Source organism: Pleurodeles waltl, chromosome 5, assembly GCF_031143425.1.
Source record: "Pleurodeles waltl isolate 20211129_DDA chromosome 5, aPleWal1.hap1.20221129, whole genome shotgun sequence".
NCBI classification, from domain to species: domain Eukaryota; kingdom Metazoa; phylum Chordata; class Amphibia; order Caudata; family Salamandridae; genus Pleurodeles; species Pleurodeles waltl.
In genome coordinates this window covers 267,061,482-267,086,680 of record NC_090444.1, presented here as the reverse complement: position 1 = coordinate 267,086,680, position 25,199 = coordinate 267,061,482, and the positions used below count along the sequence as shown (strand labels likewise).

Here is a 25,199-nt window from a genome sequence, read left to right as displayed (position 1 = left end):
GCCATCCCTCCCCCTCCAGATACTGACCCATTGGCTCTACCCGACAATGCTGCCCTCCTGATGGCCATACAAGCCTTCCACAAAGCCCTGGATGGGAAGATGGGAGAAGTACGCTTGAAATCTTCCTTTTACGATAGGACTTACGCAGTGTGGCAGAGAGGGTCACAATGGCTGGAACAAGAATCTCAGAGCTAGAAGACACAGTCACGGACCTCCTCAAAGAAGTGTCTGAAGCCCAAGCCGTCACCAAGACAATAGCCTGGAGGTTGGAAGATGCGGAAAATCGTGCTCGAAGAAACAACTTGAGATTCATGGGATTATGTGAGGGGGAGAGGGCTCCAGTATAACACAGTTCCTGGATGAGTGGTTGCTGCGAGCCCTACCCCTTGAAAAACTCTCCTCCTGTTTTGTAATAGAAAGAGAGCATCGAGCACTGGGGGGAAGACCCCTCCTGACATACCCCCCCAGACCGGTGATAGAGAGATTCCTGAACTTTCAAGATCGAGACATGATTCTCACTGAAACACGCAAAAAGGGTGAAGTCCGGCACGAGAACACAAAGATCATGGTTTACCCGGACTCTACATGAGAAGTCCAAAAACAAAGACGGACTTCTGACTCAGTCAAACCCAAACTGAGGGGGCTCAACTTGTGTTATATGCTCCTGTTTCCTGCGAAGTTGAAGGTCTTGCTTCAGGGGATGTCCTTTTTCTTCCAAAGTCCAGAAGAAGCCTGGAGTGGCTGGAAGAACGACATACACTACCCCCCACATCCCTCTGCCCGTGCTGGGAGGTAGACCAGCAAGCCACTAGGGAAGGGAGAACCTGGCTGGGCACCTGGCAGACGCCGAGGCAGGCAGACACCCTTGCCAAATTCAAGCGGGGATACCGTGGAGAAACACTGACACTGGACAACAACAAGAACGCACCACAGACTCGGAGGAAGACCGGCCTGATGACTGCAAGAAAGCAAAAAGAGATGTCGTGGAAGAAGCCTCTGTGGAAGGTGACAGGAGAGAAGACCAGGAGACTGAGATGGATACCCCGCATCCATTGGCTCCAACTATCTCAAATTTGCTGCGCAAGACTCCGCTCTCCTCCCAGGACAACAAGGCAGTGGTTATGCAGAATGCAACATGATAATGGGATTGGCCTCGAGATCCGGGGCTGAACATAACCTACAGAAACACCTTTAAGCCTGGGTGTGCATGGCCCAACAGACCAAAGAAAGTCATTGCACAGACTTGAGGAGTACCATCACTGAGAACAGACGAGTGAGACCCAAAAGGAGCTTCAGTACATTCCATTCTGATCATTCCCCCACTTTTGTTATTGTGTTAAAGGGTGCTTGAGGATAAATACTTGGTGAATGCTAAGTGTGTATAAATGATGGGCCAAGTACAACTTCGTGTGTAAGAGTGAATTGAATGAGTGAAAGAGGAAGAGTGAGAGTAGGTAGTTCTGATTCTTCTTGATTTAAAAAAGTAATGCTTGGGAGCGTGAGCAGCAGACCTCTCAGGCTTTCTGGGGATACAGTTGTTTTAAACTCCTGAGGTCACACATCCACGAGCGGATGGTAGGGAGGGGTGGCAGAGTTTCAAGGTACATAGTTTACTTCACCATGTCATACAATCTCTCTCCTGGTGAAACATCAGGATCACTGAGACATTGTTGTCAGCATAAAGCTAATAACAGGGATAGTCTGATGAAACTACACCCAGAGACTTGGCAATAAGTGAAGACTTAGATTAGGGCTCAACTGCCATTTTATCCTGGAATGTAAACAGATTAGGAAACAAAATAAAAATGGGATTAGTGACCACATACATTAGACGCCTAAATCCAGACGTAGTTTTCTTGCAGGAGACACACCTAATGGGAACCAGGAACCACTTTCTTAATAAAGGGGCCTACATCACTCTGCACAGGCCAGCTATGCCTCAGGATCCCGGGGAGTAGCTTAATTAGAAAATACCCCCCATTTAGAATCCAGAAGACGTGGACTGACCCAAATGGAACCTATATTGCCACAAGTAGATTATGGGGTAGAAGGGATGTCATGCTTATCAGCGTGTACGCCTCCCCCCCCAAGACTACATCAAACTTCATTTAGAATCGTGACAGGGATGCTATTAGGAACAGACTCTTTGTTGCACATAGTGGAGGGGGGGAGCGACTTTAATAACGTCATGCTCCCAAGTCTGGACAGATTGTGATCCGCTTGAGACTCCCTGAGGGACACACCACTGGCTAGCTCTGTACATACCTTAGGCCTCACTGACCTCTGGCGTAGGTGTCACCTGCAAGCCCTCAAGTACTCCTACTATACCGTCACCCCTAAGGCTTTCTCCTGCCTAGACTATTGTTTGCCCTGGCAGGGGAAATCACCACAATCAGCAAAATCTGGCAAGGGGAATCTCAGACCACTCTCCGCTTCTAATAACATTGGGGTGTAGGACCTGCAGACCTGCCACAGAATGGCGCCTTAACACCTGGGAGCTAAAAGATACCCAGGTCTGAAAGGAATTAAGGATAGACACAGAGTTGTACTTCAAGGAGAACAAAGACTCTGTAGCTTCGGCAATGGTATTATGGGAAGCCTTTAAAATGGTATTTAGGGACAGAGTCTAGAACATCATAGCAAATAAAAGGAAAAGAGAAGTGAATGCACTGGGAAATATAGAAAAGAGGCTGATAGCCCTTGAGGAGCTTTGGGAACATAACCAGACCCCCTGACTCTCCGCCCTCAGTAGATACTTTGAGAAGAATATGGCGCCCTAGCAGATAGAGAAGTGAGGACACAAATCTTAGCATCGCAGCATAGACTATACGATGCGGGGATAAGGTGGGTAGACTGGTAGCCTGGTTGGGATGTAAAGAAGTTGAGACTTGTTGGGTACCAAGCATAGTAGATGAAGCATATACTGTCCATGATACCGACAAGGCAATAGCCCGAGCATTTTCCCAATACTATGCAGACTTCTAGAGAGCACGGCCATTAGCAAATGCCCCTCAAATTGATGAATACCTTGCACCTATTCCACTGCCAGCCCTACCGTTAGATAAACATAACAACCTGGAAGGCGACATCACTCTCTGAGGTGACAGGGGCAATAGCACAACTCAAGCCGTGGAAGGTGCTGGCTGATTTTTTCACGAAAAATGCCCTCATCCTTACTCTTCACCTCCTATAGCTACATAACAGAGCTAGACAAGAAGGGCAACTTCCACCTGACCTGCGGAAGGCAATAATAGTGGTTATCCACAAACCGGGAAAGCCAGCTGCACAATGTGGCTCTTATCGCCCATTTTCCCTCATTAATTTGGAAACCAAAATACTGGCAACAATATTGGCCACAAGATTGGTATCAGTGATCTTTCCGCTAATCCATCAATATCAATCTGGATTTATGCCCAAGAGATCAACTAGGTACACTCTGTGTAGAGTATACAACTGGATGTAAACAGTTAGAGGTAGGGAGGACCCACATGTTGGATGCCAAAAAGGCCTTTGATGCAGTCCATTGGCCATTCTTGATGAAGGTCCTAGAAAAATTCGGCTTTGGACCTAAATTTAGGGAATGGATTGGACTCCTGTATTCCGACCCAGTGGCAGCGGCCAGGGTGAATGGGAGCTGTTGATGGAATGTCCTATCAGACGCAGCACCAGACAGGGCTGCCCGCTGTCCTCCCTCCTGTTTGCTCTGGCTTTCGAGCCACTGGCATGTCTCATTAGGACACACCCTACAGTATGGGGTTTCCAAGCAGAAAGTGAGATGGCTGAAGATAAAAGAATCTTGCTTTACGCTGATAATATCCTCTTTATGTTCGGCTCCCACAAGAAACTATCCCAGAGATACTGTAAGTCTTTTATACATACAGGGCACACTCCGGATAGACCATCAATTGGGGTAAGTCAGGTCTCTTCCAGCTGGGAGAAGAGCAAGAGGTGGGAGCGCTCCCTAGGCAGCTGCAGATCGTAAGAGAGGGCTTTAAATATCTTGGCATCTTCGGCACCCTAGCAGAGGATGAAACCTCAGTAACAATCTAAACCGCGTCTTGGGGGAGTTCCAAACAGATGTGGAAAGATGGAGGAAATTGCCCCTGACATTGATGGGACGAACAGCGATGTTCAAGATGATTACCTTAGTGAAATTCCTTTACATCCTCCAAAAATACTACTATCCTATCCCAGATGACTATTTTGTCAGGCTTAACGGGTAGCTGCATAAACTGTTGTGGGATGGTGGCCACCCCAGAAAGGCTACAAACCCTACAGTGGAACCAATACAATGGAGGAATAGCGCTTCCTGACATCTGGGTGTAATATTGGGCAACCCACCTGATAGCGATTAACAACTGGGGACACTTACCTGGTCATCACCCTACATCTCCAGTTCTAAACTAGGTTGTATCTGCACTACTTATATGGAGGCAAAGGAATACAGACTCGGCTACCAGCTACACGTGTAAACATAGACGCATGGACCAAAACAATGAGATGCCTAGGATGGGAGGCGAAATATACCAGGGAGGCCCTGCTATGGTTAGAAGCAAGAGAGTGGGATCTCATTGGGATCTCTAAACTGGGAGACCTAGTTGAGAATGGAGAGTTAGTTACCTTTGACAGACTCCAACATGACTGCCTACTTTATGACTCAAATGACGCACAATACAATAAGTATGTACGGCTACAACACACATGGCAGGCAGAGAACTTAGACATGACGAATATCCCTCACTATAGCCCCTTGGAAGGGATACTACTCCAGGAGGAAGTACGGGAGAAGGCGGTCTCGTAGACCTACAAAACCATTAACAATAATGTGCCTGACAAACTATAGAAGCTAAGGGAAAAATGGAAGGTCGAAATAGGCGGACTAGATGACACAGACTGGGAAGCGGCTTTAATGCATCCACGTGAGGTGGCAATCAAGTCAAGGCTCAAATTTATCCAATATAAGATCCTTTACAGAGTTTATGATCGGTCCGACTACATAAATTTGGAAGGGCAGAGACACCAAATTGTTTGGCATGTGAGGAACACATGGAATCATTGTATCATACTCTCTGAGAATGTCCACCTATACACACATACTGGTTGGCGATCGCTGCGGAACTAGGCAGGATCCTTGCCACAGTAATACCACTAGACTATAAATATATACTTCTTGGAATCTGTAATGATATAGATACCCAAGAACCCAACTTCTCTTTAGTAACCTGGAACTGGTTGTGACAAAAAGGGATATAGCGAAACCTTGGGGACCTCTAGAAACACCCACCTTGGCGGAATGGCGTAGAGGGAATGACCAATACATGGCAGCAGAACAGGTCACGTATAAACCTAGGGGCTTCCCCAAGACGTTTGCAAAGATATGGGGACCATGGTGTAAATACTTTGGCCTGAATGTGATGAATGAAACGGTTGCAATGATGCAGGAATGACACCTAGGATTATTAAGATAACAAAACATGATATTGTAAAGTGGTATGGACCCGCCAATGACACAGAACTTTGGAACTGGAATAGACTGTCACGTGCAATGTGAATCTTTGTGTATCGCTATGAGAAAAGGGACAGGAGTTAATGCATTGGTGGGTTTTTTCTTTGTATTGTCAACTGGAAAAATGAATACAAAATATTTTCCCCAAAAAAATGTTTTTCTGTTTCAATCTATGGCTGGCCAGGCAATCATTATTTACTGTTTTGTAATAAAGCATGGCGTGATTTTGTATATAAGAAGCTATCTGTGCCACAGCAACTAGAGACGGGCTGCCTGCCTGGGTGAGAAGGGTCAAGTTCCCTGTTGAGACAGTAAATGGCTGTCTTTTGATTGCAGTTCTGAAAATGGCACTTTTAGAAATTTGGCATTTTCTTGTCCTAACCATTTGTGCCTTCTGCCAATGTCTGTGCTCACATAACTGTGAATGGCTCTGCTGTGGGGGTTTATATATTCCTCTCAGACAGTGACACAAAGGGGACTAGATGTGGGCAGGATGGGAAATCCTGACAAAATGACTTGGAGTGAAGCTGTGCCCTGCCCCATTTACACTTCAAAGTGCTTGCTTCAGCTCACACAAAGGAACTTGATGGTAAAATTTTGTTACCCCAGACAGTTTGGAACATTGACAGGGGAAGCTTAGAACTTTCCAGAACCAGATGTGGGGGTAGGACACGTTCTCCCAACACACACAGGTTGGCACCAGGTAAAAATATTGGACCCGCAGAACTACTCTCCAGATCACTACTGGACTGTGGAAAATATAGAATGACTGTTCTGGTGCCAGAGGACTGCCCTGCGGCATAAAAGACTGCATTGCTTTCTGAGAAGGCAGATTGGGCTTGCTTACCTCCATCCCAGGATAACCATAGTGACTCCAAGGATCAGTTGGTTGAGCTCCTGTGTAAGCTACAGGGAGACAAGAAGCTTTAGCGTCCTCCCTGCAACTGCTCCTCTGACCTGCTGCAGCTTCACCTGCGTGAGCCCTACTGGCTTCTCCTGGAGTGAATTTCTGATCCCCATGTGGTGCCTCCCGAGGTCTGTGCCCTTGGCTCGATTCAGAGTGTACTCTTAATCAAGAAAAGGTGAAACACCAGCCTGTTCGCACCAAGAACCTGCTGTGGCGACTGCCAGCGGGAGGTTCTAATGAGACCTGCTTTTTGCAGCAACGACTGGCAAAACAAGACCTGCACTTTGCGCGACAGTCTGTGACTACTGCCAATGCAAAGCTACAGCAATGATCATCCTCAACACTTGATTGAACAGTGACAAACATCTGCATCACCCAGTCTGCTCTTCATGCTACAGTGACGATGGTCCGTGACGCACAGCCTCCTCCTCGTAGCCTTCTCCACCTCGAATGGAAACCTTCATGCCCGATTTAGAAGGTAACGTTTCAGCAGGGCTGTGAGAAATTGGGTTGTGGTTTTAGGTGGGTATATACCCTTCTCAAGTAACAGCCACAATTCTTGTGATGGTAAATCACAAGAAGTCACTAAATTAGCTTTTCCTTAACCATCTAGTAGCTTGGCACAAAAGCAGTCAAGCTTAACTTTGGGGCCATGTGTAAAGTAATTGTGCAGCACCTAAATAGTAATAAAGTGAAAACACAACTAAAGAAAAATCCCACACCAATTTATTAAAAAAAAGAGTAAATGTTAATGAATTATAAACTGTAAAATAGCACCCAAAAGATCAAATCACCAACCTCGGACATCTAGTCGCATGAGACCAAGGCAAAGTTGAAGGTTATCGCCGACTGCAGTGGGGATAGGTCTCCACTTACCTTTGGATTTAGAAGAAATTATGGAAGCAAGACAGGTGTTGTAGTCGCAGAGTGATTGGATGAAGTTGCAGTGAAAATTCCTATGTTCGGGCTGAGTCTCTTTTTAGTTCAGTGCCTACCTCACAGAGCAACTGTCTGGCTTCCTAAAGACATCTTGGGGAGATTTGGAAAGCTTCCCTGGGAATGCACTCTGCCTGCTGCTTACTATTTGCTTTGTGGTTTGTAACTCACCTTTTCTGCCTTTCTGTTTGCTAGCTTTATTTGTTTTAGGCTGTCCAACTTTAGTTTGTCTCTCCCAAGGAGCAAAGGCTTTTCACACTGCCTATCCCTGTATTCTTCAACAAGTGCTTCTTTCAGTAAATAGGCCTGTACATCTTGTTCTTATCTTGTCACATCTACTGTGCATTTAAAGACTGAGGCCAAATGTCAGGCTCTGCCTTCTAAAGAAGCTTGATGTTTACTTTTGTTTCTTTGACTTGAAAGGGGGAGACTTTATGTGACAATTTTGATAGATACTGGGGGTAGAGGAAAAGGTTTTTTGTAACCCACAACAACAACTAAATGGACTGTGCAGGTATTTCAGAATGAGCAAAGCACAAATAAAACACACGCTTGTTAATTCTGAAGTGTGTTGGAAACAAATACTATAACCCCTCGGGTGCCCAGGACAAGCTGGTCTCGCCCTCCGCCACGGCGCTCAGGTGCTGTAGACGAGACCAGCTCGTCCTGCTATGGGCCCTCAGGGGAGTAGCGCTCCCCCTGATGGCCAAGCACCCCCTTCCCCTGGGCAGGGATGGAAGGGGAAAAGCTTCCCCTTCTAGGGGAAAAGCTTCCCCTTCTACCCTTGACCCCCAGTGGCATCTGATGACCGTTGACGTCATCAGAGGCTTCCCCATCAGCGCTGGAAGCTCATCTTCCAGTCTTCCAGCGTGGATCAGAGGAGAAATGCAAGAGCATTTCTCCTCCAATCACGTGGAGGGGGCGAGAGAGGCATGAAAGGAGAGGAAAGGCCTTTCTTCTCCTTTCATGTCTCTCTCTGCATTTCTGCTGCCCGATCGCAATATTTTTCTTTTTGGTTATTGTCTTGAGGGGAGTGACACCTTGGGCAAGAGTCGCTCCCTAGGGGGCAAATTAATTTAAGACCATTTAGATCGACCTATTATAATTAGGCTGATCTGCCCCCAGGGGGCAGAAACCCCTAGACACCAAGGATATTTTTTTTTGTATTTACTTTATTTTTCTTATATGTGGGGAGCGATCCCTTAGGCAAGGGTCGCTCCCCTAGGGGGCAAATTGTCTTTAGGCCAGGTCAGCCTATTTTTATTAGGCCAATCTGCCCCCAAGGGGGGCAGAAACCACTAGACACCAGGGATTTTTTTAGGTCAGTTTCAGATGAGGAGAGCAACCCCTTAGACAAGGGTCACTCCCCTGGGGGGGCAAATTTGTTTTAGGCCATTTCTGCCCCCCTTGGGGGCAGATCGGCCTATTGTAAATAGGCAGATGTGCACCCGGTGGGGCAGAAACTCTAGGCACCAGGGATGGGTTTTTTTGTTTTATTTTTTCATATGTGGGGAGAGACCCCTTAGGCAAGGGTCGCTCCCCTGGGGGCAAAATTATCTTTATGCCATTTCTGCCCCCAAAGGGGTGCAGAAACCACTAGACACCAGGGATTTTAATTTTTTTGCGTCAATTTCGCACATGGGAAGCGACCCCTTAGGCAAGGGTCGTTCCCCTGGAGGGCGAATTTATTTTGGCCCAGTTCTGCCTCCCTTGGGGGCAGGTCGGCCTATATTTATTAGGCCGATCTTCTCCCAAAGGGGGCAGAAACCACTAGGCACCAGGGATTTTCTTTGCGCCAATTTCACGCAAGGGGAGCGACCCCTTAGGCAAGAGTCACTCTCCTGGCGGCCACATTTATTTTAGGCTGTTTCTGCTCCCCTTGGGGGCAGATCGGCCTATTTCTATTAGGCCGATTTGCCCCCGGGGGGACAGAAACCACTTAGGCACCAGGGATTGGTGTGTCTGTATGTGTGTGTTTTGTTTGGAGGGTCAGCCCCTTGGGCAAGGGTCGATCCCCATCTGGGCATGTTACTGTTGGTCATATCTGCCGCACATGGGGGTAGATCTGCCTATTTTTGGAAGGCCCACCAGAGACCAGGGAAGATTTTTTTTTCAAAAAGAGAGAGTAGGGGTATGGCCATACCCCCACCCCAAATAAATGGGGCCAAAGTTGTTCTTCCCACCGGTGGGCAGATGGGGCAATTACCCCTGATCCAGTCTCTGGGAGAGCAGAAAGCCTACTAGATGCCAGGGAATTCAAAACAAATTTAAAAAAAGTGGGTGGTGGCTACCAACCAGTATGGGCATGGTTATGCCTCCACCCCAACTGAGGTGGGTAACAGTCTTTCATGCTCCCCTCGCACACTAAAACATCTTAACCCACGGCAAGCAATAGGACATTTGATTATTTTGGGTTTTGGTTTTACATTTGGGCCATGAGAGCTTGTCTAACTCTCAAAATCATCCCACTTGGAATGGTGAGGACTGCACTTTTTGGACTTTGGGACACTGCCATGTAGAAAAATCCACAAGACCTACACACATCTGAAAACTAAACATCTAGGTGAGTCCAGGGTGGTGTACTTCACATGCACCCTGCACCATGTTCTTACCCACAGTGCCACGCAAACCTCCAACTTTGCTGGAAATCACACACTTTTCCGACAATTTTGTGATGGAACCTTCCGGAATCTGCAGGAATCCACAAAATTCCTACCACCCAGCATTGTTACATCTATAGCGATAAAAATTTTGCCCCACTTGTCAGCCTAAAAATGTTTTGTTTTTTTTCAAACTGCCCTTTTAGACCTGCTTTGTTTCCCCCTCAATTTCACATGTTTCGGCTCTTCCCTGTCACAGGCACTTGGCCCACCTAAGCAAGTGAGGTATCATTTTTACCAGGAGACTGAGGAGAACGTTGGGTGGTAGGAAATTTGTCCCGGTGCAGTGATCCCACAAAGAAATGTGGAAAAAAATAGATTTTTCTTTAGCTAAATTTGAGGTTTGCTGTGGATTCTGGGTAAGAAAACACTGGGGGATCCACGCAAGTCACACCTCCCTGGACTTCCTCGGGTGTCTAGTTTTCAGAAATGTTTGTGTTTGGTAGGTGTCCCTATATGGCTGCTGAGCCCAGGACCAAAAACGCTGGTGCCCCCCCCCCCCCCCTGCAAAAACAGGTAGTTTTTTATGGTAATTGATCATTTTGATGTGTCCACATAGTGTTTTGCGGGCACCAGACCTACCCACACAAGTGAGGTACCATTTTTATCGGGAGACTTGGGGGAATGCTGGGTGAAAGGAAATGTGTGGCACCTCTTAGATTCCAGAACTTTCTATCAGGAAATGTGAGGAAAAAGTGGTTTTGTTGCCAAATTTTGAAGTTTGCAAAGGACTCTGGGTAACAGAACCTGGTGAGAGCCCCACAAGTCACCCCAGCCCGAATTCCCCCAGGTGTATAGTTTTCAAAAATGCACAGGTTTGGTAGGTTTCCCTAGGTGCCGGCTGAGCTAGAGGCCAAAATCCACAGCTAGGCACTTTGCAAAAAACAGCTCTGTTTTCTTTGGGAAAATGTGATGTGTCCACCTTGTTTTTTGGGACATTTCCTGTCGCGCGCACTAGGTCTACCCACACAAGTGAGGTGCCATTTTTATCGGGAGACTTGGGGGAACACGGAATAGCAGAACAAGTGTTATTGCCCCTTGTCTTTCTCTACATTTTTTCCTTCCAACTTTAAGACAGTGTGTAAAAAAGACAACTATTTCAGAAATGCCCTGTAATTCACATGCTAATACGAGGACCACGGAATTCAGAGATGTGCAAATAACCACTGCTTCTCAACACCTTATCTTGTGCTCATTTTGTAAATACAAAGGTTTCCTTGATACCTAATTTTCACTCTTTATATTTTACCAAATGAATTGCTGTATCCCAGGTATACAAGGAAAACCCATTGCAAGGTGCAGCTCCTTTATTGGCTCTGGGAACCTAGGGTTCTTGATGAACCTACAAGGCCTATATGGCCCCACAACCAGAAGAGTCCAGCAGATGTAAAAGTATATTGCTTTCAAACATCTGACATCGCAGGAAAAAGTTACAGAGTAAAACGTGGAGAAAAAATGGCTGTTTTTTTCACCTCAATTTCCATATTGTTTTATTTCAGCTGTTATTTTCTGTAGGAAAACCTTGTAGGATATACACAAATGACCCCTTGGTGAATTCAGAATTTTGTCTACTTTTAAAAAATGTTTAGCTTTCCGGGATCCAGGATTGATTTCACACCCATTTCTGTCACTAACTGGAAGGAGGTTAAAAGCACAACAAATAGTAAAAATGGGGCATGTGCCAGTAAAATGCCAAAATTGTGTTGAAAAATTTGGTTTTCTGATTCAAGTCTGCCTGTTCCTGAAAGCTGGGAAGATGGTGATTTTAGATCCGCAAATGCTTTGTTGATGCCATTTTCAGGGAAAAAAACACAAACTTTCCTCTGCAGCCCTTTTTCACATTAAAAAAAACAAAAAAAAACGAAGGTTTCGCTGCATTTTGGCTAATTTCTTGGTCTCCTCCAGGTTAACCCACAAACTCTGGGTACCTCTAGAATCCTATGATGTTGATAAAAAAGGACGCAAATTTGGCGTGGGTAGCTTATGTGGACAAAAGATTATGAGGACCTAAGCATGAACTGCCCCAAATAGTCAAAAAAGGCTGGTAGCAAAGGGCTTAATATGATCAAAACAAATCAATACACTATGTGATGCCATTTCCACCCATTATTGTTTGTGCGCCGTATAGTTTTATTAGTAAAACTGTATGTTTGTGCCAGTGTAATGTCAATTTCAATTGAAAATGTGGGTGTTCTGTAATAGCAGTGTCCTACCACACCATGCATACTCACCCCAATGCCACTCTACTCTGACACACAACTCCACTCTACGCCCCTCCACTCTGCAGCACTCCACTATACACTACTCCACTGCACTCTGAGCCACAGCACTCTACTCCACTGCACCACTCCAAGCTATGTCTTTTCACTCTACCCCTCCATACTCTACTCTATACCACTCTACTCTCAGACAATGCTTTCTACGCCACTCTACTCTACACCACTGCACTCGTTGGCACTGCACTCTACACCCATCCAGTCTTGGCCACTCATCTCTACTCTGCACAAATCTACTGTATGTCACTGTGCAACACTGCACTCTATGCCACTGCACTCTGTGCCAGGACACGTTACACCATTCTAATCTACTCTGCACTACTGCACTCTGTGCACTGCGCTCCATACAACTTTATGCCATTACTCTATGCCACTCTGTGCTGCACTACTGCACTTACCCTGCACAACTCCACTCTACACCTCTTTTCTCTATTCTGAAACAGTCTATTGTGTGCCACTGCACTCAAGCCACTCTGCCTCACTCCACCCTATGCTATTGCATTTGTGCTACTCTACTCTAAACCACTGCACTCTACGCCATTGCACTCTGTCACTGCACTCTACTCTGCCCCACTGCCACTGCTGTCTATGCCAGTGCAGTCTACTCCATTGCATTCTATGCCACTCTAACCACTGCACTTTGACACTCAACTCTGCAACACTGCACTCTGTAGCATTCAAGTCTACACCATTCCACTGCACACCATTATACTCTACTCTGGACCACTCTACTCTGCATCCCCTATGCCACTGCACTCTATAGGACTCTACTCTACACCACTGTATGCTACACCACCGCACTCTATGCCACTCTACGCTACTCTGCTCGGCTCTACTCTGAACCACTGCACTCTATGCCAGTGCAAACTACTATGCACCTCTCTAATCTACGCTACTGCATTCTGTGATGCTGCATTGTACACCACTGAATTCTATGCTGCTGCACTCTGCGCCACTATACTCTACAATACTATGTCTATGCACTCTACATAAGTCTATTCTACTCAGCTCCATTCCACTCCACTGTACTCCACTTTGTGCAACTGCAGTCTACTCTTCTTCAATCTACTCTATGCCACTGCAGTCTGTCACTGCACTCCTTTCCACTGCACTCTACGTCTCTGCACTGTATTCTGCACCACTGTACTCTATCCCAATGCACTCTATACTACTCTACGTCACTGTACTGTACGCCAGTGCACTCTTTGCCACCCTATGCCAGTGCAAGTTCACAGCTTCACCTGCCTATGCACACCTACTTCCTCCATAGCATGGCTGCCTGGGAGGAAAACACAAAGGCTAACTGCACCCAGTCATTTGACTTAGGAACAGGCTGCAGGCACCAAATGATTAGGACGAGAAAATGTAATCTTTCTAAAGGGGCATTTTCAGAATTGTGACGTAAAATCTGACTTTACTATTCAACTGGAATTTACATTGCAATTCCTCAGAAACAAAACATGACTTTTCCAGTCTTCTCCCAATCACTACTTATCACTTATTAGATGTAATAACGGTAATCCAATGTTACTCTATGGGAGAGGAAGGCCTCACAATAATGACAAACAAACTTGTGAATTTTTCACTACCAGAACATGTAAAACATAAAAGTACATGTCCAAGTGCTTAATTACAGTTCCGGGTTGACATATGTAATTAAAAGGGAATTTAAAGCTGGATCAAGGGTCTATTCTGCCACGTTGAATCAGCTGTTTTAAATTGCCAACAGGCTGCAATGGCAGACCTGGGACAACTTATAAGCCTTCTTATGTGGGTGGCACAATAAGTGCCGCAGGCCCACTAGTAGCATTTACCAGACCCAGGTAATTTACCAGCCACAAGTCCTAAGGCAGACAAAAACGATTCCAGAAAAAAGTAGGGTTGAAGGAAAAAGGTTTAGGGGGAACCTGGCATAGAGGGCCAAGTCCAACATGGACTACCGGGTCCCTATATCTAACCCACTCTCTATCATGGTCGACCTGAACTTGTGACTTACTCCTGGTCTAGCATGACCAGATGACCATGAATGGCACCCTGTGCTTTTACTCACTATTTTCACTCAAAATTTTAAAAATACATCTCTCTGGTTCTATCGATAGGACTGTTGTTCTGGTATCATTTTATTTGTTAAAATGTACTGGTTTTCTAAAGTGGTTTGGAATTTTTGATGTGTTTTCACTTAATTACTGTTTGTGCTCTGCATAAATACTTTACACATTGCCTCTAAGTTAATCGTGACTGCTTTGTGCCTAGCTACCAAAGCTGAGCATAGGTTAATTAGGTGACCTTTGTGGTTCACTCTGACAGAGATTGTGGTTGTCGCCTGAGTGGGGCTTCGAACCCCTTCCCAAATAATAATCCAATTTCATACAGTTGTTTAGGGCATATGTATGATGCGAGATTATATGTTCATTTGTCTGCTATACTTTTAGGTTGTTCTGTTGATGTAGGTATTAGAGCAGTGTTATGATGTAGCTTATCCTTTTGAGGTGTGTATGATTGACAAGTGTGTCTGTTAGCAGTGTCGCATGGTGGGTTGCTGTTTACTGTCTTGACTGTGAATTAGGGCGTTTTATCATTGCATATGGTGCTTCATCTGTGTAATATTTCTAAGTACTGATGTATATGGAGACCACAGTACAGTGCTGTTGTGTGGACTTCAGGATAGTATCCTTGGCCTGTTATATACGGTATGTCTCCTATACTAGGTTCTCATGTTAAAAAGATGTCTTCTTGATTGTATTGGCTGCAATGTTTTGCCCGCTATGTTGCAGATGTTTCAAGATTTGGACTTGTGCTCTTAGGGATTGCACTAACAATCTATTAGTTTTGAGCTTTACTTTCAAGATCACACTCGACATGCCATCGATTACGTCATGTGTCATCTGAGGTAATTGTTTTTTTTCCGAAAGCTTAAGACGTGAACTTGGCTACTTTTTGTAGCCACATGTTATTTTATGGTCAATGTATTGTCATATGCAAGTCATCTGCTTTGTTATTTATGTATCCTCAAACCAAAGGCCATTGTCTGTCTGTATGTTGTGCTTTATTTATAAGTCGATGGCAGACTTTCAAGAATACATATTTATACCGTTGTTATAGTTTTATGTTTTTTGTAGGTGGATGTATAACGTGCCTGGACTATTGTTACAGTTGTATGAGTGCTCATTTCTAGCTGTGACTTGACCTGAGAGTGTTTGCTTCTGCACCACGCAGATGGCTGGTGGCATGAAGTAGTAGCAACATGTGTACAGTGTACAGGCCTTTATGTAGACATGTTGTTATATGCTGGAATGCTTTGGAGATGTTTGACTATATTTTCGTGTTGTTTTAAAGAATGTTTAATTCCTGGTCGACCTAGACGTCATTTTGTTTCACCTGTGTTATTTGCATATGGCATATGACATGTGTAGTATGCCTCTTACCATATTTCTGTTTTCAGTAACCACCGTTTTTGATCCAGTGTTGCGTTGTGGGACATTCGTATGTGTTCGTATTGTGAGTGTTGAGTGAGTCTCATTGTACATGTTCTTGAAATGGCTTCTGAGTTTCGTTATTGTGTAGTCATGTCGGTAATGGTTGTGTGGAAGTTTTTGTTGTTTGAAGAAAGTGAGGCATATTACGTTTTGTTACTCGTGGTTTTAACGTGTTTTCCTGCTGGTCACGTGACTGTAATCTGTGGAATGTTATGAGGGGCCTATTCCATCAGTATGAGCTCAGATAAGGTTTGGCTGAGGTGGTGTCAGATTATCTCTTAGTGAGTTTCTGTGCCTTGTACTCGAGACTTGTAACCTAACTAATATGGGGCAATAAATACGGGGTAAAGTACACATTGCTGTACTCTATAAGAACACTGCAAGTCACCGAGGAGTTACATGACTGGTTATAGAACTCCAGGGTAATTTTCAGTATTCATCCCACAAACAACTTAAATCCCTGGTGGCTTGGCCTTTGATGTTGATTGAAGGCATAAAGGGTGAAAGTGGAATCCGTACTTAGAACTTTTAACATACCAAAAGGACGTTATTCAGTATTTGAAAACTAGTATTTGTTTAATGGAAATCAGATTTAAAGAATGCTGTGTCTAGGATTGTGTAGAAACATGCTGCGATTCTATATTTCATGCAGTGACCTTAAACATGGAAAAAATAAGCATGCTGCCTTAAATATCTCGTTTTTTACTGATCACCTTTTTTTTCCAGAAAAACATACCAGAAGAAGGAAAAACTAGTTCTCCATTTCCTTGTTTAAATAGCAGCTCTGATTATGATCTGCGGCATGCCTTTCAACATTTCATTACTACAGGTGACTAGAGACATTGCAACTCGCCTGTAATAAGAAAATTAGGGAATGGCTTCTGTACCAGGGTTGCAGCGGATGTGGTCAGCCACCGCGAGTTGGCCTATGCGATTTAACGTTGCTCTGCTGGAAAACAAGTAATCTGGTCTCATCGGGGTGACCCACTACGAGCCTCCACCACAAGTAGCAGGATGGTGGGGGTGCTGCTTGAAGTGAGCTGCGGGGGGACTGGGAGATTTGTGGGGCTTGCGTGCACTGATGCCCCGGCTTGAGGCCTGAGATCCACAAGGCTACTTCGGAAGGTGTGCTACAGCCCCCGAGAGCCTAAAGCTGCAGGGTTTGCACCTGCCGAGCACCGGTGAGTGCTGGAGTGGCACAACTCAAGCATACTCGGCCTGGGACCACAGAGAACAGCATAGAGCAGAACCCACTGCGATACGTAAGGAGGCACAGCGAAAGGGGAACTGGCCTTGCCAGCCTGACGTTTGCCCGCATGGTCTGATCTGGCAGTGGCCATTGACAGTGGCCATTGACAGGAGCCTGTGGGCTTTACCCCCCTTCCCACTCCTGAAATAACAGCAAAATAGTGCTGGAGGCGGTGTGAGGCTGCACTGTGCTCCCCCACGTCACCTTGGAAGTGACTGCATCGCAGAGGGAGGTGAAGGGCTGAGAAGTAGCAGGAGCTACTTTCGTCAGGAGAGACCATCCACTCCAGCGCCAAAACTCATCCACCTCTCAGTGGGACTGCTCATGCTCCTTCTCCCCAGCATAGGGGGACTTGTGTATGTTCACCTGAGGAGAAATGTAGCATTGAGCCTCGATCAGAAGTGTGAAACCCCCTGCCATGAGATTGCTGACCACCCTCTGGCATTTGGTCTGCATGCACCTCCCCAAAGGAACAAGCATATCTGACACCTGGGAGTAAGTTGGGGTCCATGTGGGTCAGTGAACACCTCAAGTACCAGCTGGAGGGTGAGGCCTTTCTTTGAATGCTCACATCCCCTGTAGCTGGGGTCAGATTTGAGCGGTGGCAGAAGGGTCACCTGTGCTGGATGGGTTAACTAGGGGCAGGTACAACCTTCCCCTCGGGGTGTCTAGACACTGGGGCAAATGGCCGGGAGCGAGCTGCCGTGATGCCGGCCAGCACTGCAATCAATCCTGCAGACCCCAAGATTGACAAAATCTTAGCCACCATTGCCACCACCAGACAAGACTTGGAAGGTAGAGTGGATGCAGTGTCAGCCAAGCTGAGCCTGCTGCGGGACGATCAGCAGAAGCTCTCTGCACAAGTCGTACACACCGAAAAAAATATGCTTCAAACACTTCATCCAGCCACAACAGTCCTTGAAAGGAAGGTCAGGGATCTCATGGTCAGAGTCCACATTTTGGAAAATAGAGCGGAAGATTTGGAGGGCAGGTCACACCGTAACAACGTACGCAGTGTTTGCTTTCCAGTGGGCATTGAGGGATGAGACTTGGTTTTATTCTTCAACACCTGGCTGTCCACAACTGTATCGCCAGCCTGCCTGTGTCTTTTCTACTTGGTGGAGAGGGCCCTCCGGTTGCTGGCCAGGCAGCCTCCACCACGTGCGCCACTGAGGCCTGTGACAGCCATGTTGATGAACTACAGAGACAAAGAAACTACCCTGCAAGCAGCTCAGAACACCAGACCTATAACTTATGACAATGCCTGTATACCCTTGTTTCCAAATTACATTTGGGCAGTTCAGCACCGCACGGCTTCGTTCCCAGGGATAAAGAAGAAATTGTGGTCTGCTGGTCTCACTCATTCTCTGCTGTTTCCAGCCAAATTGAATGTCATAATGAACTGTTCCAGCTACTTTTCCACAGAGCCTGCCAATGCCTGGGACTGGGTGGAGCAGAGCCGATATGGGACCCCAAAGCCAGGTACACCAGAGCCACACAGGCAACGAGTGACCTCACGCAAAGGATAGAAGCTCCACCAACATGAGAGCGGAGGAACAGTGAAGGCTGGCGCACCCGCCCATACCGAAGCCCGCAAGGAGGAGATGCAGGTGCTTTCGGTGGCCACCAAATGTGGGTGGGGAGACTCTCTGATCCCATAGACGATCCAGACATGGCCCTTAATGGGGTCTAGCATGGGTGGGTGGCTCAGAGAGGGTTGCCTGAGTGGTTCACCACAAACAGATTTAGCAGAGTACAAAAGGGTCATAATGAATTTGACACATACTGTCTACATGCGTACCAGTCCTTACTGGTTAGCCACACCGCCCTTTATTCCGCAGGAGACCTGCTACACATTGTGACAAGAGGATTGGAGGCTTCTGCAGGTGGGAATGCGAGTTACTTGTTTGGGCAGTTAGACGTTACTCTGCCACTCTGGGACTGGGGGTTGTTACCGAGCTGTGAAGCATGCCTAAACGCTGTCACTCGAGTGGACCATCCCCACTCCTATACACCTTGCAGCCACGTCACCAGTTCCCTTTTCTGCCCACCTTTCCCAACCCCCTCTAGCCTTACCCCACTCCGGACTGTGTCAGAAACCTTGCTAGGTTATGGTTCTTGACATGCGATGTCTAAGGGATGGGAACCATGTGTGAAAGATATGCATTGCCTCAGTATGTCAGGAGGAGGGAAGCTCAGATAGCACTCCTCCAAGAGGCACACATTGCCAATGGTGAGGATATGCATCTACAAAAACAATGGAGAGGCCAGTGTTATGGTACAACATGCTCAGGCTATGCCAGGGGGATGCTTGTGTGGGTTAGGCTTTCCACGCTCTTTAAGAGCATGGTGGTTGAAATAGACCCAGAAAGACGTTATATCTTTGTACAGGGACAACTGGATGGCAGGCCTGTCTTCCTGGGGAGCATTTATGTCCCAAATGTAGCGTGGCAGCAGTTTCTGCACACATCTCCGATCTGTTGACTGGATGGTCCTATTTACCCTGACTTTTAGGGGGGATTTTGGTGGCATTCTAGACCTGCAGATAAACTGTTCACATCCCTAACTACCCACCTCCTCTGTGGTAACTGCTGCATCCTATCTGTCACAATGGCTTGCGCACTGGTTCACATTACATCCAGACACTAGGGAATATCCCTATTACTCATCGCCACATCAGCTGCATGTACACCATTCTATATCATTGCACTATATAGATACATTTTATGGAGGCAAAATATCTGTGGAAAACCCTTTTGAACCATAACCTGTTACTCCTCCACTCAACATGGGAAATACGCCACTTCCTCCAGTACCGACTTGTCCGGCCAAACTCCACAAAATCTTCCCTGGGGCTTCAGTGGACTGCCTGCGCTGCTACATGGCCAGAGCAGTCATGCTACCCATGTTCTGAAGCTGCCCACTGGCCAAAAATCTTTGGTCAGGGATCACAGACACTCTTGCCAGAATAACAGGCTGTATCAACCACAACTGTGTGGCTAGGAGTGTGCTAGGCCTTTATAGGTGCCAAAGGGCCGGGGAGGAGGGGGCACAAACCGCTTTATTGATGTGGCATTTCTAATTATACGTTGATTGATCGCTATCCAGTGGAAGGCTCTGTGCGATCCAGCTGGCATTGAAAGCCTCTCTTCTCTTTATCAAAGGAAAGATGGTGCAGGTGTTCACAGACAACACCACCGCCAGGTGCTACTGCAATAAACAGGGTGGGGTCGTGGACCCTTTGTCAAGAGGCTCTGCGCCCCTGGATGTGCCTGGAACAGTCAGGCATATCCTTGGTGGTTCAATATCTGGTGGGATCTCTGAACCCTAGAGCGGACAAACGCAGCTGAAAATTCCAAGCAGATCATGAATGGTGTCTTCATCCAGAGGTGGCGCAAGGTCTCTTTCAGCAGTGGGGAGAGCCTTGGTTAGATCTTTCGGCTCCGCCGAGAACGTGCAGTCAGCAGTTTTGCGCATTGGAGTTTCCAAGTTGGCAGTCGCTCAGAGGCTCTTTTCATATCGAGTGGTACTCAGGCCTCCTATAAGCCTTTCCTCCCATACCACTTCTTCCCAGAGTTCTCTAGAAGATCAAAAATGACTGGGCCCAAGTAATCATTGTGGCTTCGGACTTGGGCACAGAGAGTCTAGTATCCCGAGCTGCTGAGCATGTCCATAAATCCTCTGACCAGACTGCCTGTTCAGGAGAATCTTCTGTTGCAGCAGCAGGAAAGGGTTCTACACTTGAACCTATCCACTCTCCAGCTTATTGAATGGAGATTGAGCGGCGACAGTTGACAGCCTTTGACCTTCCTCCCGTAATCTTGGCAGCCAGGTGTCTCTCCACCAAAATGGTATACGCCTGTCATGGGAAGAAATTTGTGGTATGGTGCAAAGACAAGTATGTTGATCCCCTTTCTGCCTCTCTCTCTGAGGGCCTGTTATTCATTATTTCCCTGGCTCAGCAGAGCTCTGCTTAGGGCTCTCTTATAGGATGTTTGTCTGCTATTTCTGCTTTTTTGAGGTTGCCTGATCAACATAGGTTCCTCAAAGGCTGTACTCATCTTTTTCCTCCATCCCAGTTCATTATGCCCCAATGGGATCTGAATTTGGTTTTGGCCTTTCTGATCTGCGCTTTTGAGCCTCTCCCCAGTTGTCCACTCAGACTTCTTGCTTTGAAAACAGACTTCCTTGTGGATGTTACATCTGCCCACAGGGTGCATGAGCTACAGGCATTGTCATCTAAGCCACCCTACCTTTCTGTCTATCCTGAGGAAGTGTTGCTTTGCACTAGGGCCTCTTTTCTGCCAAAAGTGATACACACTTTCATGTAGGCCAAACCCTCACCTTGCCTACTTTTTACGAACCCCACATCATCCTAAGGAAGAAGAGAGACTCAACCACCTTGGCCCAAAAAGAGCATTGGCATTCTACCTTGATTGACAAAAGAGTTTCAGATGGATGACCAGCTCTTTGTAGGATATGTGGGTGCGAAGAAAGGTCGGGCAGTGCAGAAGCGAGCCATTTCCAGATGGGTCGTACTCTACGGTAAGATCTGCTACACACTGGCCAAATAGCAACTCCCTGAAAGTTTGCATGCTCATTCTACCCAAGCTAAACAAGCACATCTCTGCACATGTTTACCAAACAGTACTTCCTGGACAGACAGGTCCGGCGAGATGGGCACTTTGCCTGTTCAGTCCTGCATGACTTTCTAATATGAACTTGCTTTGCAGACCCACCCCTGGGGATGGTATTGCTTGGGTACCAATTCAAAGGTAAGGAATCTGCAGTTAGAAGTCTCTATCAGATGAACAAATTATTTACCTTCAGTAACACCTTATCTGTGAGAGACAGTATCTAGCTGCAGATTCCTTACGACCCAACCCTTCTCCCCACTCTGGAAACTGAATTCTAGGGGCAGGGACTCCCCTTTTAGGGCCTTGGTTTTGAGGCATCAGTAGTCAGTTTCTTAATGGCTCCGCGCTTCTGGCGTGGAAAGTTGTGAAAATAAACTTATGTCAGCATGCCGCGATGGTGCCTATAAAGGATCCGGGACGTCCTGTCCGGCACAAATGATGCTGATGACAGACGATGGCGGAGCCGATCAACAACACCACCTAACCAAGTGCAGGGGTGTATTGCTCAAGAAAATCTTCTGGATCAATTCTGAGGCCTGGGGAGAATTCAAAGACAAGGAATCGGCAGCTAGATATTGCCCCTACCAGATAAGACATTACCGAAGGGAAGTCATTTGTTTTTCTATTTTTCTACACAAGGGTTGCAGGCTCCCATGTTTTATATATTTATAGTGTCCTTCTCTAATGTTGACAATCATACCTCATAATAGTAACAGTGGAATCAACCTTGGGGTCATTAGAATCTATTGTAGAGCCTTAGAACATTACGTGTCATCTGCATTCTGCGCAGACTCTCTCCGTAATCCTGTTTTTGAATACAGTAGCTATCCAATGTTCTGTTGATTATAATTAATAAAAAAGATCTCTCTTAATATGTTTTGTTCAATTGTAGCATCCATTCTGATAAAACTACTTCCAGTAAAGCCATTGTTCTATACTGTCCTTAATCAGAATATCAAAAATTCCCTTCAGATATCACACAGTACTCGTGAAAGATTTCCTACCTTCATTTAAAGATGTTTTTCAGTCTTTGAATAACCTAAATGAAGAAGGGGATAATGCACATGTACTAAAGCGAACAAAGCAGGTAGAAAACCTTTTCTTTTTTTTAATCTGTTAAATGTGTGAAGGAGTTGGAAAAGAGGAATCACTCTAGGAATAAGAACAGTGAATTACCAAAAATGAACAGTAACCAAATTCAAACAGCTTTTGTTTACTAACTACATTGTGTTTGAAAATGTATTGAAAGATTTAACATTCTGTGATAAATATGTTTCTTTTAGAATTATCCTTCAGTTTTAATCACAGTCAATGAAAATGATCAACGTATACCATTGCGTGGACTTCTAAGATACGTTGTTCGGCTTCGGAAAGCTGTTGCGGATTACTTCGCCTCCAGTAACGAAGGTTATTATCATTTTTTAATCTTTAAAGTAGTGTGTTTTTATTAAATGAAATTATAACTGTCATAGTTGTTTTGCCATTCCTTTGCAAACCTAACAAATTGGTGTATATTGAATATCTGAAAATCAACATCTGATAGAGACTTCAAGTTGCAGATTCCTTACCTTAGAATTTCCCCCAGGTGTCCGACTTAATCCGGAGATCTTTCTTTGAGCAGTATCCCTGCGCACCATCAGATGGTGTCAGTTGACTCCATGTGCGTCGTGGTCGCTGTGATGACGTTGCAGTCATATATAGGAACCATCCTGGTGCGCTGTCAGTTCTTTTCTTTTTGCAGCAGCCTACGTGCAGATCCAAAAGATGAGCTACCCCTAGTCATTTTTTGACTAACTGCGACACGTTTGTCGATTACTTTTTGATGAGTTTTGGATGCGTCAAGGGATGTCCCAGAGGACCAGTTTTAAACCCTACGACTCCTGTCACCGAATGATGTCCGTGGCAGATCCGCATCTCGTCTGACTTTGGTCTATGGAGCGCGACCACGACCCGAAGTCGTGCTCCGAGTGTCTGGCCATGAACTCGAAGGCTTTGGGGGAATGGTCCCTAAAGCTCATGGTGGCCTAGCGCTCGACTCCGCGTCACTCCCTGTCTCATTTGAGAGGAAAGTCACTAGACCACTCACAGAGTAACCACCAATCCTCCTCGTCCCATTCTAGGTCCTCGGACGATCGGGTCACTAGAAGAAGTCGAAGAAGGACAATTGTTCTTCAACTTAGCCCAGTCGCTTGGATGATGCGACACAGGAAGTATGTTGACACTGTAGGCCTCAGTCTTTGGACCCTGCATCTGGGTCGGCTCCATGCCTCCCTGACTTTCCTGAAGCTGGGGCCACCCCTGCCCAATTGAAGGAGTTCTATGAGGCCATGCGCCTCATCTTTGGGCAGTCTGACCTATTGTCGGCGCCTTCGGTCCAGGTGAATTGGTGAGGGCCACATCGGGTTCTGCACCGGGAGCTTCAGCCTCAGCTCCGAGGGGCACCTCCGGATCTGCTCTTGGATCTGTACCGACGGCGGTCATGCCAAAGCGACCTTCCCCGGTGTTGGGACAGATGTCGACGCTCCTGAAGTCTGTTGGGCCCGCAATTGACGTCAATCCTATACTTATCTCTATTGACTCGGAGACGGACCAGCATCACTTGATGCCGCTTCTGTTTTTCATGGGCCCTCCTGGGCGGATGCTGACTCTTCTTTCTGTGGGTATGGATATGGGGATAGTGTAGAGGGGTCGCTGGACCCTTTAGAATACCAGCTTGACTCTGACATGGACTGGGTTCAGGATTTGGGCAACGCTAACAGACTTGATACCTCTCCTGACGCTGGCATGCTTTCTCTCCCTACCATGGCTGTGAAGGAGGAAGGTCATACTCCATGGTAGTAAGAAAGGTTGCTTAGGTTTTGGATCTCGAGCTTCCTTCTGTGGAGGTCAGGACTAAACTCCTGACCAAGGTGCTTCAGCCTGGGGCTTCTAGTTCGGAACCCCTCTTACCCTTTAATGAATCCCTTATGGATGTCCTACTGGGTACCTGGTCCAAACCTAGCACAGGGGCTCCTGTGAATAGGACGGTTGCCCACCACCATCGACCTGCGCCGACCGCCTCAAAATTCCTGACCCAATATCCTACCCAATATCCTACGCCTGAAAGGCTTGTGATCCAGGCTTCCTCTTCTTTTGGCACATTTTCTTCCGCCAATCTAGCGTTGTGGTCCGTGAACACTGCATGCCTTTTGGGCGATACTCCCATACTCTTTGGGATACGGCGGCCCAGGTGCTGCCTCCAGTCCCGGAGGAGGCCTGAGCGGTTCCCTCCCAAGCTGTTACGGACGGGAGAAATGCAGCAAAGTTCCTGATTCGTTGTACACTGGACACAACCGACTCAGTAGGTATATTGCTTGCATCAACAGGGGCCTTGAGGCGCCATGCCTGGTTGAGGACATCTGGCTTTTCAGGGGATGTCCAGCAGTCTCTAATGGACATGCCCTTTGATGGCACCCGTCTCTTCAGAGACAAAGCGGACTCAGCATTCAAGCACTTGACGGATTCCTGGGCTATGGCTTCGTAGCTGCTCCCACCCCCCACAGTCTGCTTTTT

The 25,199-nt window shown here is 46.5% G+C and overlaps 1 protein-coding gene across 3 annotated transcripts in view; it reads left to right on the top strand.

Annotated features, from left to right (window-relative positions):
- Positions 1 to 25,199, top strand: part of PREPL (prolyl endopeptidase like) — a 419,271-nt gene that overhangs the window by 356,960 nt on the left and 37,112 nt on the right. For all 3 annotated transcript variants that reach the window (XM_069234002.1, XM_069234004.1, XM_069234003.1), the window contains one exon: positions 22,931 to 23,054. In XM_069234002.1, the coding sequence (XP_069090103.1) occupies positions 22,931 to 23,054 (124 nt within the window). The remainder of the gene's footprint in view (positions 1 to 22,930; positions 23,055 to 25,199) is intronic.